The sequence below is a fragment of the Centrocercus urophasianus genome, unplaced genomic scaffold, assembly GCF_019232065.1.
Source record: "Centrocercus urophasianus isolate 14NV4802_14NV808 unplaced genomic scaffold, USGS_Curo_1.0 seq_13, whole genome shotgun sequence".
NCBI classification, from domain to species: Eukaryota; Metazoa; Chordata; class Aves; order Galliformes; family Phasianidae; genus Centrocercus; species Centrocercus urophasianus.
In genome coordinates this window covers 963690-977221 of record NW_024884475.1, presented here as the reverse complement: position 1 = coordinate 977221, position 13532 = coordinate 963690, and the positions used below count along the sequence as shown (strand labels likewise).

Here is a 13532-nt window from a genome sequence, read left to right as displayed (position 1 = left end):
AGAGCTTAAGGTTGAAGATTTAAAAAAAAACTAAAAATTAATAAATAAAGGCAATAAAGAAAAATAGATCCAATCAAAATTGGCTCCACTTCCACAATTAATTAGTATCTCTTGCTGGGGACAGATGCACTTGCTATGATTAATTGCAATGAAGGGGGAAAAAAAAAATCGTCTCATTTCCACCATTTTGAGGATAATTCCAAATTACTATAATAAATCAGTAGGGTTGTGTCATTCTTGGTGTCTTAAGATGCAGAGAATAATGCTGTGATACTAACAGAAGTCTCATAAGATTTGCTAGTACATGAGGATTATACATCATAGAAATAGAATTAAATGGAATGTTCTGTCTCCACATGGATGAAAATGAAACATAATCCAGAATGGATGAGAACTTTCAGATCAATCTTCAACTACATCACAGTGATTAGATGTGAAGGGAAGCCACAGAAAGGCTTATCTTTCCCAGTTAGAATTAGAAAGTGTTTCTGACAATAATATAAATTGTACCCAAACTCTAGTGTTAGTCATTAGGACCACTAACAGAATATCAAGTACCATTATAGAAGTGTGTGGCTGCTGAACTACCACTTATCTGAACACATCTTGCAGAAAGGAGCGTAGAGTAGCCTGAATTCATGAGAAAGGGGTACAAACAATCTCATTCTGAAGATGTGATTTGACAACAATGTTAAAGAGAATGTATTTTGTCAACAGCAGTTCTCAAAATGAGACGACAAATCCGGGCTGAAGACTGCTTTTAAAGAAGAGTAAAATCCTAATCATCCAGCAGATTTAAATTGAAAGTCAAGAAGGAAGTGCCATGTTGAACATACCCAGCAGCAAGCCATGCACTGTATCTTCAGGATGCTGCCTTCTCGATGTTTCTGCTGAAGGCAACACTCCTTCCTCCAGGGTAGGGAACTCAGTCAGGTCATTCCTATCAGAAGCCAGGCCAAGCTTTGTCTCTGAGGCAGCAGTTAAATGGCTGGCATCCACCTCTGCTGGAAGCTGATACCATGAGTCAATTTCCTAAGAACAGGCAGAGAGATAAAGCGTGCACGAGGATCAAGAAGAAAATTTTATCAGATGCACTTCCAAGGAAATAAAACTTATGCTGTAGAATAGCAAAACTGTTGCTTCTAAGTTATACTGTCTATGCAAATACTCAGTTTTTAGATGTAAAAGAAGTACAATGCAGTCATGAACTGCTGAAGTCTGTTGTCAGTTCTTACCACCTACTGATCACCAGCCTTCCATCTCCTGTCAGAAACTGAGCTCTCTCTCCAAATCTGACAAAAGCAGAAAATTTTTCCAAACCAAAATCATAGAATGGCTTGGGTTGGAAGGGATCTCAAGGATCACCAAGCTCCAACCCCCTGCCACACGCAGGGCCACCAACCTCCACATTTCATAGCAGCCCAGGCTGCCCAGGGCCCCATCCAACCTGGCCTTGAACACCTCCAGGGATGGACGGGGCATCACAGCCTCTCTGGGCAGCTGTTCCAGCACCTCACCACTCTCTCTCTCAAGAACTTCCCCCTCACATCCAACCTCAATCCTTCCCTCTCTCACTTCCCCTCATCCTGCTGTTATCCACCCTTTCAAAGAGTTGACTGTCTGTAGGCTCCCTTTAGGCACTGCAGGCTGCAATGAGGTCACCCTGCAGCCTTCTCTCTCCAGGCTGAAGAAGCCCAGCTCCCTCAGCCTGTCTTTGTAGGGAGGTGCTGCAGCCTCTCTGATCATCTTTGTGAAATTTCTCACTCAGAAAGAACAGCCCTGATGAAGACAAATGCTTCAGGAAGATGCTGGGTGATACAGTACCCAACAGTACACAGTAAAGGCGGCTTGCAGCGTGCAGCTGGCAACTACTAAGCAAAGCACTTCCCAATTGCACAAAATAAAGCAGTCTGTGTTACTTTAAATCCCATAAGTAAACTTCAGCCACAACTCATAGAAGCACAACCCAAATACCTGATGAGCAGCCGTTCTCTGACGTATTGCTTCTCCCAGGGAGATCCCGCTGGCAGCTGAGGCCTGGGTCTCACTGCTGCTTTGGCTTAAGGATTCCTCCCTCCAAGTGCGGCGTGGCGGAGTTGTTGCAATAGGCTGAAAGGAAAACTCACATTTCTAAAGCAAAATGTAATTTCTGGGTATGTATACATGTATTTCATAGCCTATTATTGAAAAAGAAAATACACAAGACATCTCCAGTACCGTAAGATAGTCATCTACCACCACATCTAACCAGTGACTGAAATTCCACAGGGTCCAGACACTCAGCTAAGAAGGGCAGGTTCATTTGCTGCTTTAAAACACAAAAATTGAGCCCAGGGGGCTGCTTGTGAATGCAGCCAGCCCAGCACTGCTGACCACAGCCAGAATCCCACATGCTGCCTGCAGGCAGCTATGGGTCATCTGGGAGCCCTACACAACTGCACCTACAGCTTCTGTACAGGGCAACAAAGCAAATCACTTGGAACAGCAAGAATATTTGTGCTCACATTTCCCTTCCACACAAGGTGTTGAAGCACTGAGGAACCCAGAACACAGGGAGCAGCTGTCCAACACTGTCTCAAAGCGTTTCTCTGCACACACAGAAGTTAGCTTGGGCTCTGTGACAAAGCTAAAGGCAATAATTGCAGCCTGCACCCATACCTTCAGTCACTACTGCATTGCACTCCCTTAGTTTTTCTTCTTCATATAATCAAGTAATTAAAAGAAGTGGCACTGAAGTGCACACGACAGCAGCTCTGAATTCAGAACATTCCAGCAGCTATTCCATAATTTAATTGAGGTGTAATACTGAAAATTTGATTTCAAAGGACAATTTCATTAATTCAGATGGAAATTAATAGCATCAGGTAGGGGACCCAACTGTGCCAAAAAGAAATAGGTACTGATTTTATTTAGCTATGCTGAGCATAAGTAATTAGCTGAGTGTTTTAGAGAACAGAAGAATGGATGAGTAATGACAGCAAGATGCACACAATGAACATAAGACTTACACAACAGAACTGTGCATCTTATTCTTTACTCTCCTCTTTAAAATAACCTATGGTGAGCAAACCCTGTCCATCTCGATCCCTTAGTGCAGTCTCTGAAGCACTGAGAGCTGAACAGCAGGCCTCCAACCAAAGCTGACCCCGAGATGAATCTCACAGCCAAGCGTTATATATCATCAGCATCAGACCATTAGCAAAATGTGTATCTTGGACAAAATGGCTCATCAGCAAGAGATGCAGCTTAGCTCAGCATTATGAGAATGCTTTAGATATTAGGAGGAAGTTGGAAGGCTGGATGTGGCTCTGGGCAGCCTGGTCTGCTGGTTGGCAACCCTGCACATAGCAGGGGGTTGGAACTGGATGAGCATCGTGGTCCTTTCCAACCCAGGCCATTCTATGATGCTGTGAACGTAACACTTCACAGCTGTAGTTTCTCATTCTTGGGTAGCGCAGCTTCATGCACATGAGTAGCACTGCTCTTCAAAGGAACCTCACATGATATGAACACCATAATGGAAATCATCTCTCCTTTCCAAAGGAACAGTTCTTGTTTGACATTCATCATTGATGAAGAAAGAAACATGAAAGTTTCTCAGTTTTGCACCATCAAATGCTTGAACACCGAAACTCAAGCCTCCCTGCTTTATTCTGACCAACAGACCACTCAAAATAAGGCAAGGCTTCAAGAATCCTCACAATTAAAAACAAACTGTCTTCATCGACTGTGAAGTTGTACAAACAATAAGTAGTAGCACTACGTTGGCTACAGAGTTCCATCTCATTTTCATAGCTCAACACCTTTCAGAAGTTCCATAATGTCTTTCAACAACCATAAAATGGCCCTTCAGAAGGAAAGTAGAGCCTCTGTTCCTCCTTAGCAAGCAAAAATTTGGTATGTAAGTCGACTACATGTTTCTTTAGGCAGTTCTGAACACAGTTAACAGCCTGCTACTACCAAGCTGCATTGCTTTATTGCCTACAGAGAAGAAGCAAGCAGGGCACGGTAGCACACACCGCTCAGTCCTTTCAGTAGAAGCTTGCTGATATATGGCACTCATAAAACTACAGCCCTGGGCGTGACAACTTTGACAAAGATGGGCTTACAGAGCCAGCCTCTCTCTGCTGATTGAAATTATAGCAAACGCCTCTTGCAACAAAAACACAATAAAGGTGTAAGAGCAGCCACAGCAGGACAAGCAGAAGATGCAGCTGGCATCTGCACTGCATCCCCCCCACTCACAGCAGGCAGTGTGCTGGCAGCATGCTTGGCTCAGGTCCATCTGGGATTCCCAGCTCGGAGCTCTGGTTGTCAGAGCAGCAGCAAAACCGCAGGGCTAAACAAATGTGGAGAAGGAAGTCGATGGCTACCATGAGACAACAAAACAAAGAACCCCAAACGAGGCAAAATGATCTGATCTATGATGAACACCAAGAAGACAAAATGAGACGCAGGAGGCAAGCTCACTGGTCTGTAACTTTCTCACAAGTTATATGTGATGTTAATGAGGAAAGTTATGTCTGCGAATCAGTGTGCAGATAAACTTCGTTTCTACTTAAACATACATAAGGGCACACAATCACATAAGATCTTCTGTTTCCTAATGTCACACTGTGAACATTTTTCATCAAAAAGCTTCCAAACTGCTCCACTTGAACCCCTCTGCTTACATGTGCTGAGGCTGGACTTGCATTTACCATGTCACACTTACTCAACCGACTGCTTCCATTCATTTAATTCCTATTGATTGCCCAGGTAAGACTGAATCCTGTAGCAACCCATCATTCTTCCTGGGGAACGTCTGCAGACAGTGTGACAGCAACCACTGTGCGACCTCAGAGATCCTTCAGAGCTCCAAGGTGAAGCTTTGCAGTGAGCTTTTTGGTTTCAGAGAATTGTTTTGAGTTGGACGGGACCCTGAAGGCCACCTAATCCAACTGCTCTGCAACAAACAGCAGCACCCGCAGTTCCACCAGGTGCTCAGAGCCCTGTCCAGCCTGACCTTGGTGCCTCCAAGGATGGGGCACCCACTGCCTCTCTGGGCAACCTGTGCCAGCGATTCACCACCTTTAGCATCATTTTTCCTCAAACCCAGTCTACGTCTCTCCTCTTTGAGTTGGAAATCATTTCCCCACCTATCAAGGAGGCTGTGGATGTCCCATCCCTGCAGGCATTCAAGGCCAGGCTGGATGTGGCTCTGGGCAGCCTGATCTGCTGGCTGGTGACCCTGCACATAGCAGGGGGGTTGGAACTATGTGATCATTGTGGTCTTCTTCAACCCAGGCTATTCTACAACTCTATGATCCACAATCTCCTCATCTCCAGTGCTGCAAATCACACAGAGCCCTTCAGGGTCACAGGGGGCTCTGAGAGGCTGCTCCATCCGCACTGCACAAAGCCAGGAAGGCACAAAGCAAGCAGGCCAATGTCACACACACACACATACACTGAAGGGATGGAGAGGGAGGGACCAGGCCAGCTGCAGCCCCTCTCTACCCAGAGAAGGAGAACAGTGGCCTGTGGGGGCTCACGTCCCCCACCCACACCTTCCCTGCCGGATAACCCCTTCAAAACCCGTCTAACCGAGCCTCTCAGCGCTGTTCATACTCACAGGAACCCGCTGCTCCTCCTCCTCCTCATCCTCCACCTCCTCTCCCGGCTCCATGGCCGCCGCGCTGCCCCGCTACCAGGCGCCCTCCGCGCGCGCCCACTCTGCGCATGCGCCGCCGCCCCGTCGCTAAGGACTCGTCGCGGCCCCGCGCATGCGCCAACGGCCACCGCTGGAGGCGGGAGCGGGCGGGGCGCCGCCGAGCGGCGGCTGAGGGAGAGCGCGGGAAAAAGTGGGCGGGCGGTGTGGTGCGCGCGTGGGGGATGGGAGTTGGGGTTCCACACGTGTGGGTGTGGTGGCTGCACGGCACGGCTGCCATAGAGCGAGCTGGAGTCAGTAGGAGTATTACCGTCATTTGGGTTGGAAAAGACCGGTGCGATCACAGAATTACAGAATGGCCAGGGTCAGAAGGGACCTCAAGGATCATGAAGCTCCAACCCCCTGCCACACGCAGGGCCACCAACCTCCACATTTCATAGCAGCCCAGGATGCCCAGGGCTCCATCCAGCCTGGCCTTGAACACCTCCAGGGATGGATGGGGCATCACAGCCTCTCTGGGCAGCTGTTCCAGCACCTCACCACTCTCTCTGTCAAGAACTTCCCCCTCACATCCGACCTCAATCTCCCCTCCCTCAACTTCAAACCATTTCCCCTCGTCCTGCTGTTATCTACCCTTTCACAGAGCTGATTCCCCTCCTGTTTGTAGGCTCCCTTTAGGCACTGCAGGCTGCACTGAGGTCACCCCGCAGCCTTCTCCATGCTGAACAAGCCCAGCTCCCTCAGCCTGCCTTTGTAGGGAGGTGCTCCAGCCCTCTGCTCATCTTTGTGGCTCTCCTCTGGACCCTTTCCAACAGCTCCCTTTCTTGTACTGAGGACTCCAGACCTGGACACAGCACTGCAGATAGGACCTCCCAAGAGCAGAGCAGAGGGGGACAATCACCTCCCTGTGATCACATAGTCCAACCCCAGCCCACCCCACCATGCCCACTGGCCATGTCACGATGGGGCTCTGCGAGGCGCTTGATTCAGTGAGTTCATAGAATCATAGAATGGTTTGAGTTGGAAGAGATCCTTAAAGGCCATCTGGTCCCATTCCCTGCAGTGAACAGGAGCACTCATAGCTCTGTCGATGCTCACAGCCCCATCCAGCCTGACCTGAATGTCTCCAGTTATGGGGCACTCACCATCTCTCTGGACAACCTGTGCCACTGCCTCACTGCCCTTATTGTAAAAACCTTCTCCTTTTATCCACTCTAGATGTCCCCTCTTCCCCCATCCTATCACAACACAATCTGCTAAAGAGTCTGTTCCCTTCAAGCTCCTACAACCCTTTCAAGTCAAGATGAGTTCCTACGAGCATCAATGGACTCACAGTTGGACTAGATGATCTTAGTGGTCTTTTCCAATCTTAATGACTCTGTGATTCCATGAGAAGGCCTCCGAGTCAAGATGGGTCCTTACCAGGCTTCCAGGTTAAGAAGGGTCTCTACAAGGCCCCCATTAGGTCCAGATGCCACTGAGCTCCTCTGATGGTTCTCATTTTGAGATGCCATGAGGGAATGTGAGCCCCACATTTTACACCAGCGCTCCCATTCGGTACAACTGCTCCCATCTGCAGTGATGTTCTGTGTTTTGGCTGCTCATCGGCAAGGATGAGGGAGGAATTCCCCCTTCATTCCCATTCATCCAGCTGGGTTTTCCTTGCTTATCTTTCCTCTAAAGGATCAGGAGCAGGTGAAGCCAGAGCAGCAGATGCAGATCATCAATCTGACATGGCACAGTCCTTCCCCTGTGGCTTGAGAGCTACGGAGGAGTGAGAAGTCTCAAGGGTCATTGATTGAAGCTTTGCAATCCATGCTGCACAGACAGAGCATGATTTAATCATCCATAAGCTTATTGAGCTCCTTCTCAAAAGCAATTACGCTTTTCTGGTGTTGTTATAAGCAATATGTCCAGCTGTCCATACACATATAGATCTCGACTGTCCACCTCTCTACGTATCGGACCATAAATAACTGCACCAGTTTTCATTCTCTGCTAAGCAGAAGGAAGCTGAAACAGGCTGAAAAAATAAAGGAGCTTCCACAACATTCTGCCTCCCGAGTTATTTATTCTCCTCACAGCAGTTATCTGCCACGTATCCAACGTAACATCTCCCAAAGGGCACTGTATGTTCATTTCTGTCTCTGTTGATGCTGCAGTCAGTTGGGTGTTGTTTTTTCAGCGCTAGATAAATCAGAAGAGCAAAATACATCAAGGAAAATATCCCTGAAAATAATTAAAATGCTGACAAGGAAATGCGGCTTTAAATCCAAACCCATCTGCTATTACAAAGGCGATGAATTTTGCTGGTTTCAGGGCCATCCTTGCTTACACACATCCCCAAAAGCCATCACCTAACAAGGTGAGGCTGAAGAAAGTGCTTTATATGAGCGCGCCTGGAGTGAGGAAGAGGCAGCAATAAGTGGATGCCTCCGCAAGAATCAGCCTCCATCCTTGCTTTTGCTGGGAAGTACAGGGAATAGCCTGTTTGATTTCAGTGCCATTTTCCCCTAATTACAGTGGTACAAGGGAGAACAGAGTTTAGCCCATACGTTGTAGTGCTAATAACAGTTCCAAATGTCATCTGTGAGAAAGCTTGCCATTTGCTTTTCTCAGCTGCGAATGACTGAAGGGCTTCTCTTGTCATACAATACAGAAATTCTGTCATACCCTTTATTTTTAGAAGAGCAATTCACAGGCAGAGAGGGGTGGAGGAAGGGTTTTCTGAATGTTTATCGCTTGCACATCATACAGGAAGCTGCTCAAATTCTTTATTAATTTTTCTAACAATATCCAGAGCTTTACTCAGTCTGAGATGTAATATGCTAAAATCCTTTCCAATTAAATGTCACTTGAAATGAAGATCAGGCAGGAATTAAAAGCAGCCCATTGCTGTGGAAGATTATCAGAGAGAAACAGGCCCAACCAGCACAGCCTTTTGCTTTGCCCAAAACTCCATGAATTCCAAGGGCTTTTAAAGGTGAAATATAATGTATTAAAATATAACTCTTAAATAATGCACTCGTTGCAAAGCAGAGTATAAAATAGAGGTGTCCCTCATTACTACAATGAAAGAAATAGTGAGAAATGAGGTCTTGACTCGTGCTGATGACGTTAATGGCAGAGCTTTTGGCATTGGATTCTGCCTCATGAAAAAGCACCCGAGAAACTGAGGCTCCAGTTGAGACCTCAGTGAAAGTGTTTAATTAAAACAGATAGAGAAGGCTCCGGGGAGACCTCATTGTGACCTTCTAATACTTGAAGGGAGCACATAAACAGGAGGGGGAACGGCTGTTTATGAGGGTGGATGGTGACAGGACAAGGGGGAATGGTTTTAAACTGAGACAGGGGAGGTTTAGGTTGGATATTAGGAGGAAGTTTTTCACACAGAGGTGGTGAAGCACTGGCACAGGTTGCCCAAGGAGGCTGTGGATGCCCCATCCCTGGAGGCATTCAAGGCCAGGCTGGATGTGGCTCTGGGCAGCCTGGTCTGCTGGTTGGTGACCCTGCACACAGCAGGGGGTTGGAACTGGATGCTCATCGTGGTCCTTTTCAACCCAGGCCTTTCTGTGATTGTATGATTTTGTGAAGTAGACTCCAGTTTGAGGGACCTGAACGTGTAGAAAGCTTGAAATTTCTATCAGTGTTGCATAATATGTTGAATTTCTATCCCATTTAGAGGGGAAAACTGCATCAGAAGGCTCTGAATCAGGGCCAAAATCAACCCCAAAGAGATTGTGAGGAAATCAGGACTCTAAAACGTTCAGCAGGAGGGCTCATCACCAAAAAAAGCTTTATCCTCTGAATGAGGAAGCTTAGGATCCAATGCCAAGCGTGAAAGGATAAGCTGGGATAAGAAAAGGAGCTCCAGCACCTTCCTCCCAAAGAGTGGGTGATGCTAAGCCCTGCTTTGAAGCAAAAGCAGAATACTTTTATCAGCCTTTCTCCAGCGACCCCAAGCAGGATGGTGTGCTGCTTGTTGTAATCCCAGCTGACAACAGACAGTGCCACTCCTGCGAGTGTCACAGTCACAGTGTGAGGACTTGTGTCTTGACTCACATGTTATGCAATCCTCCCCACCAGGAAGCTAGAAAGAACCTATTAAATCTGCCCACACAGCGTCTCTAATGCCTGAGCTGAAAGCGTTGGGAAATTATGATGGATGCATGGAGCCCTTCTCCTGGTTTCAGACAAATGGGGGGGGAAAAGCTCCTTCAGAAAAATGTACAACTAATTATGGATTTTCCAGCTGAGATGATGTTTGGAGGTCTAACTTGTTCTTTAATTAAATCAGAGGTTTACACCGGAACGCTTACATTGCTGGTAGCAGTCTGTAGGGAGTAGCCTTGGATTTGGTAAATCAGCTGCCTGAATAAACCACTTGTCAAACTAAAATGTTACGTTCCTTGAATTATGTGCTAAGTTTAAACAAAAAAAAAAGGGGTAGAAAAATAAAAAATAAGTGAATTTAGTGGGAACAAAGAATGACAAACTGACAGTGCTGGAAGCTGGAAGCTGGAATCTTTCTTTTACGCACAGGATTAGGATAGCACCTGCGGTACACATTCTGTCTGTGCCACCCATCAGTCCTTCAGCTCTGGTGGCAGAGCTCCCCAGAATCGTTTGTGCCTCGTCTCTCACTCACAGCTTTCGGTGGGCATTCAGCTATTGACATGGGCTCTCTCCTGTCAGGTCGTTTGAATCATTCCTGTGCTTCTCTAGGTTCTCCTCTTGCTGCTTATCCACATCTACTGCCACCTGAGATGGGGCAGACAACACGGCATGTCTATCCGGAGCTGGTAAATCTGACACCAGACCTATGGGAGACCTGTGCCCTTATGGAAATGGACACGTGATACCGCTGGGCATCTCAAGTAGCACCCGATGCCGATGGCTGGGCAACAGAATTGATCTTCAGATTTTAATTGACCGTAAAGGGAAAGTAAAAACCTCGTTTGGTTGCAGATGTTTGCGTGTTGACATGCTCCTGGTATCAGGAGCCCCAGCCTTGTACCTGCAGCACTCTCAAGGGGAGCCACTCACTCAGTGCTCTGCAGGCACGATCTCTGATGGCTTTCTGAAGCAGCCTGCTCTCTTTCAGCATTAGCTGTAAAGCCACAGACAGATTTTCCACCACACCTGGATGAGCAGCGCTGGCGAATTCTTTTCTGTGCTCAGCTCTCTCGTCTCCATCTCTCTTTCTCTCTTCCCTCTCTTTTATCTGTGCCTCTTCTGCCCTTCCTTCCCAGCACAAGGCTGCCCAGGCTTCACTCAACCCTGAGACCAGGATGCAGGCTGGTTGGGATGGACAGGCAGCGTGGCAGTCACCTCAAGTTATGTTCCTTGTACGCACTTCTAATCTGAACTCTGGAGTGTCAGCTCCCTTTGTAATCTGTGGGGAAAAATCATGCTCTTTTAGGGCATGAGTCAGCTGATCTGTTTTAAACATCTATTTTAGGATGAGATGAAGCATGCCTGCAAAGTTTCTGTTCTCTGTTGACTTTAAAGGGAACCTGGGGTGTTTTGCTCAAATAGAAATACCTGTACTATAAAAGTCTATCTTTGGTCTGATGAATCCCGACATTAAAGAGCAAGGGTGACTTCATCCATTAGACACTCATTCTTTTGAATTAATTCACTCAATCTTGAGTTCTGCTACCTGGCTCATACACCGTTCGATTCTTGCACTGTTAGCTCCTCGAGGTTCCCTTTCTTCTTTGATCTGCTTCTCTGTCAGAAAAGGATCTTGCCCAATACTTCCAAGAGTTTATGCACAGAACGTAGTATGACTCTGCCCTGTGTCTGTGCTTTCTGCCCTCCGTCTGCCTCTTTCTCTCTTCCGTGGTCACTGATGCAGGAGTTCCTTATCATCCCCACACTTGCATTGAGAATCTCACATTGTCTACTGATCTCTTTTGCTCTCCCTTTCATCCCTTGCCTTTCTTACACTCTTAATTTTTCACTGCTTATCTTCTTTGTCACTGAATACAATCATGCCTTAAGGTCTGTTATAGAATAACACAATCATAGAACGGCCTGGGTTGAAAAGGACCACGATGATTGTTTGGTTTCAACCCCCCTGCTATGTGCAGGGTCACCAACCAGCAGACCAGGCTGCCCAGAGCCACATCCAGCCTTGAATGCCTGCAGGGCTGGGGCATCCACAGCCTCCATGGGCAACCTGTTCCAGTGCTATCAGAGCTGCAACCTGTTCCATATTCTATCATCTTAATCATCACCCCCCCTCTGAAACCCATTTGCCACCCCCATTCCTGCCCCACCTTCCTTTCTCTCTCCACCTCTACACTCAGTGAATGCACAATAGAAATGGTTAGGGCTGGAAGGGTTGTTTGGAATTCATTTATCAGATCCAATTTGGCCAGGTTGCTTAGGGCTTTGTGCAGTAAATGCTTCCGAGGATAGAGATACCAAATCTGTCTTGGATTCTCCCAGCACAAATCCTTTTCAATAGCTGGATGCTCAGGCTCAAGAGCCCCAGCTCCCCCCATAGGGAAGGTTCTTCAGCCCTCTGATCATCTTCGTGGCTCTCCTCTGGACCATCTCTAACCCCTGTGCTTATTCAAAGCCAGCTGCAAAACCCAACATTTTGCTCTATTGCTTTATTTGCTGCACCCTCTGGCTCCCTCCTCTCCACTGCCTCCAACTCGAGAGCTTGCTCTTCATTTCCAAGACCCTTTTTACTTACTGCCATGCATCCCTCACCTTACATCAGTCTTAGGAAGGCAGTTCTTTCTGCCAGCGTCGCCAGCCTCTGCTTCATCTGTGCTGCTGCCCAACCTCCATGCTGGTGTGCAGATAAGCACCTTCAAGCCCTTTGCCGTGCCACTGCCTGCATTTTGCTGCTATTCCTGCAGAAAGCTGCCCAACAGCCTCCTGGGGTGCTGAGCTGACTTCCCGTCATGCTGGCTGACATTGTATCATTGTTTTCTTGCTTTCCTCCATCTGTCTGTTTCCATCTGTTATCTCTTGCCTTATCCTCAGTCCGTAGCCTTTGAGAGGCAGACTGCCTTTTTTTATTGCTGCGCTCGTGCAGCCCATGGTGCAGCACTTGTCTGTGTGCAGGGCTGAAAGGCATTTGAATGATACGTGTTCAATAAAATAAGAGCAGCTCACTCACAGCGATGGCCACCCAGCCTTCATCTCTCAAAAGCAGGAAAAAAGGCCTCAGCTTTGTATAAGACTTGACCTCTATCCCCCAAATCCTCTTCTGGGGTAATGGGAAAACCTCCTTTTTAACTTTCTGATCGTCCTCAAATTACCTGCAATTATCAAACTCTGAAGTAAGACTAATAACATAGAACTCTAGTTCGGATTCAGCCTTGGCTAAGAAAAGGCTGTAAGCAGACTGAGCAATTTCAATTTAAGCAAATTAACGATTTAAATTTAGCCTGGCAACGAAAGTCCCACGAATCATAAACCGTCACCCCGTGTTAAATGCACAATCATCTCCTTCTCATAGTCGGGTATCATACAAAATCCTTGTCATTTGGTTTCTGACCACTCTAAAATCATCGCTTTGCTATTAGTCATGCCACGAATGTCTGGAAACTTACGGTGCTTAACATTCTGTTTCCTACTTCATGGAAGGGTTTGGGGTTTTATTTTAATTATTATTTTACTATTAAATACAGTGCAGTACTATTCTTAGATAGAAACCTTTAACATTAACTGAGTTTTTATACTTGATAAAGGCAAGGGACCAACTTGAGAAACTGTCTTGTTTAAATACTCATTCCTCAATTTAACGTTGAGGAGCAGAAGCAGGAGATGATTCGGATCTTAATGACATTAATGAAGTTGATTATTTTAGGAATGCATGCTGCCACACAGGTTATCTATTTTAGAATGTAACAGCATC

At 46.7% G+C, this 13532-nt stretch overlaps 1 protein-coding gene across 7 annotated transcripts in view; it reads right to left on the bottom strand.

Annotated features, from left to right (window-relative positions):
• The window catches only part of ALMS1 (ALMS1 centrosome and basal body associated protein), a 51635-nt gene extending 45932 nt beyond the window's left edge, over positions 1-5703 (bottom strand). For all 7 annotated transcript variants that reach the window (XM_042811944.1, XM_042811949.1, XM_042811948.1 and 4 more), the window contains exons 1-3: positions 5615-5703; positions 1975-2109; positions 837-1032 (exon numbers count right to left, since the gene is read on the bottom strand). In XM_042811944.1, coding sequence (XP_042667878.1) covers positions 837-1032; positions 1975-2109; positions 5615-5668 — 385 coding nt within the window. In that variant the 5' untranslated portion in view covers positions 5669-5703. The remainder of the gene's footprint in view (positions 1-836; positions 1033-1974; positions 2110-5614) is intronic.
• Between the last annotated feature and the right edge of the window lie 7829 nt (positions 5704-13532).